This window comes from Citrus clementina, unplaced genomic scaffold (assembly GCF_000493195.1).
Source record: "Citrus clementina cultivar Clemenules unplaced genomic scaffold, Citrus_clementina_v1.0 scaffold_3, whole genome shotgun sequence".
NCBI lineage: Eukaryota > Viridiplantae > Streptophyta > Magnoliopsida > Sapindales > Rutaceae > Citrus > Citrus x clementina.
In genome coordinates this window covers 47,800,419-47,802,575 of record NW_006262339.1, presented here as the reverse complement: position 1 = coordinate 47,802,575, position 2,157 = coordinate 47,800,419, and the positions used below count along the sequence as shown (strand labels likewise).

Below are 2,157 nucleotides of genomic sequence, written 5' to 3'. Positions count from 1 at the left end.
AAAAGCGGATGTTTTTCTAATTTAAGCCCTTCAATCCGGCTCTTTGAAGGCTCTTCCTAGCTAGCTATAACTTAACTACACACAATCCTACTAAATGCTTCTCTAAACTAGTCAAATCATCTCATTCCTGGCCCAAACCAGTTATTACAGCAACTGCATATGTAGCAGATTTTGTGAAGTGGGGTTGTTGTTGACTCATTGACAGCTTTTGCAATGGCACCAAAAACTGATAGAGATTCAATTAATGGTCCGCAAAATAATTCCTCCACCTCATCATGGTTCACTGAGATTTCTCTTCTTAATAAGCTAAAACAAATGCCTTTGGTGGATGATTCATGACCAGAAGTCCCACCACTGATATTCACTACTAGATTGATCGAAGAGACCATCTGACTCAAAATTGCCCCAATCTTCTGGTGAAGTCATGGAACTCTCTGCAGGTTCCACCATAGTCATAAGATTAGGCTCATCTTCATGGAGTCCAAAATACTCTGTCTTAATACTGCTATCATCATCTGACAAAACACCTAGCCTCAGTTCTGCTGACAAGCTTGGCTTCACTTCTGATTCACACTTGTTGGTGTCCCTGTCTCCATTGTCCAATTCGCTCTCCATGCTGTTTACACCTTCAACTTGACCGCAACACTGCCTCTCACTCGGACTCTGATCCTCCCGTCGTGGCTTATTTTGCAACAACTCATTCGTCTTTTGCAACTGTCAAATACATATATTTTGAATTAGCATTTTCATTAGATCGACATCCCCTGGTATCAATTAATTAAGTTGGTGTACCAAGAAACCGAGTACCGACATATATAATTAAATTAGTACCTGAATAACCAAGGCTTGTTTTTCTTTCTTCAGAGCTTCGAACCTTGAAGCAAGGTTATTGAAATTGGCTTGAAGTATGTTGTAGTCTCGTTCAAGCTGCTTCGACTTCCATCTAGCTCTCTTATTCTGAAACCATATTGCAACCTGACGAGGCTGCAACCCAAGTTCTTTAGCCAACTGCAGCTTCTTTCGAGGCTCGAGTCTAGTTTCGTTTTCAAACATGAGTTCCAATGATCTGATCTGTTCATCACTGAACCTCCTCTTGTTCTTGCACTTCTTCTTTCTGGTTGTCGTTGTTGTTGTGATCTCGTTCATGCAGCTGTATGGCTCAGCCGCCGGAGAATATTCGCCCCCATCTAACATCTTTAGTCGGAATTTGTGCTGGTGACTAGATAATTTTTGTATATTCTAATTTTAAAAAAAAATCATTCAAAGAGGGGGCTGTGTTTTTGGGGGATGTTTAAGCTGTGTCAAGTGCTCTGTGCATGTTTTAATTATATTTGCTTATTGTGTGCATATCACGGTTTTGTTTCTAAGACTGACGGGGGGGGCTGAGTTTCTCACTTTCCATTTATATCCAACCTGATAACGTATGCTATTTCTCCTCTAGTGCCTGGCCCATTTTTCACAAAATTTTAATTAATTAATTAATTATGAATATAATTTTTTTTTCTTTTTTCTGTATTACTTGATAAATTCAATGTCAAAACTCAAATGAAATGCGCCAGCATCGGGTCCAAGCCGTTTCTTCACGAGCTTGCGTGGCCTGCTTATACACTTCATTTCATGAAAAGATGGCGCCATATTTTATCCTTAATTATATATTTTCTTATAATAAACCATATTAAAATCTACATTGTCATCGTCACAGCTTCACCTTCGCTTTGTCCTAAGCCCTAGAGAGTGTCGGCTGCGTGAATCACGTTCTGCCATTAATCTTTCTTTGCTAATATTATATTTATTAATAAATACTTTGCCTCGTTTTCCATTGATATGCTTTAAAAAATTCATATCCTGCCTCATTGGACTTGTGTTGTGATCATTTTTTTGTGATTTTCGTGAGGTAGAAATTTTGCAAATGCTTGGCCAATTCTGAATTCTGATGTCCTAAACGCTTCATTTCCTTTCTTAAACTGAACAGTCGTTGCCCTCCCACCTCGGTATATCCTCCATGTCATGTGCTATGTCTGTACTATAATTACAATTAATGTAAGATGTGGTTTTAAATTATTAGAAAATATAAGCCCTTAATTAATTCTGTAAACCAACAGAAAATGGTTTTTACAAATGACCATTATCTTATAAAGAAGATTCAAGCGAAAAAAA

At 38.1% G+C, this 2,157-nt stretch overlaps 1 protein-coding gene across 1 annotated transcript; it reads right to left on the bottom strand.

The window, feature by feature from the left end:
• Nucleotides 1-103: 103 nt before the first annotated feature.
• Nucleotides 104-1,397, bottom strand: LOC18047053 (homeobox-leucine zipper protein ATHB-7). The gene is made up of 2 exons (XM_006444707.2): nucleotides 832-1,397; nucleotides 104-714 (listed from the first exon to the last, which is right to left on the bottom strand). Exons 1-2 carry the CDS (start codon nucleotides 1,192-1,194, stop codon nucleotides 334-336), a joined length of 744 nt encoding a protein of 247 aa, XP_006444770.1. The 5' UTR covers nucleotides 1,195-1,397; the 3' UTR covers nucleotides 104-333.
• Between the last annotated feature and the right edge of the window lie 760 nt (nucleotides 1,398-2,157).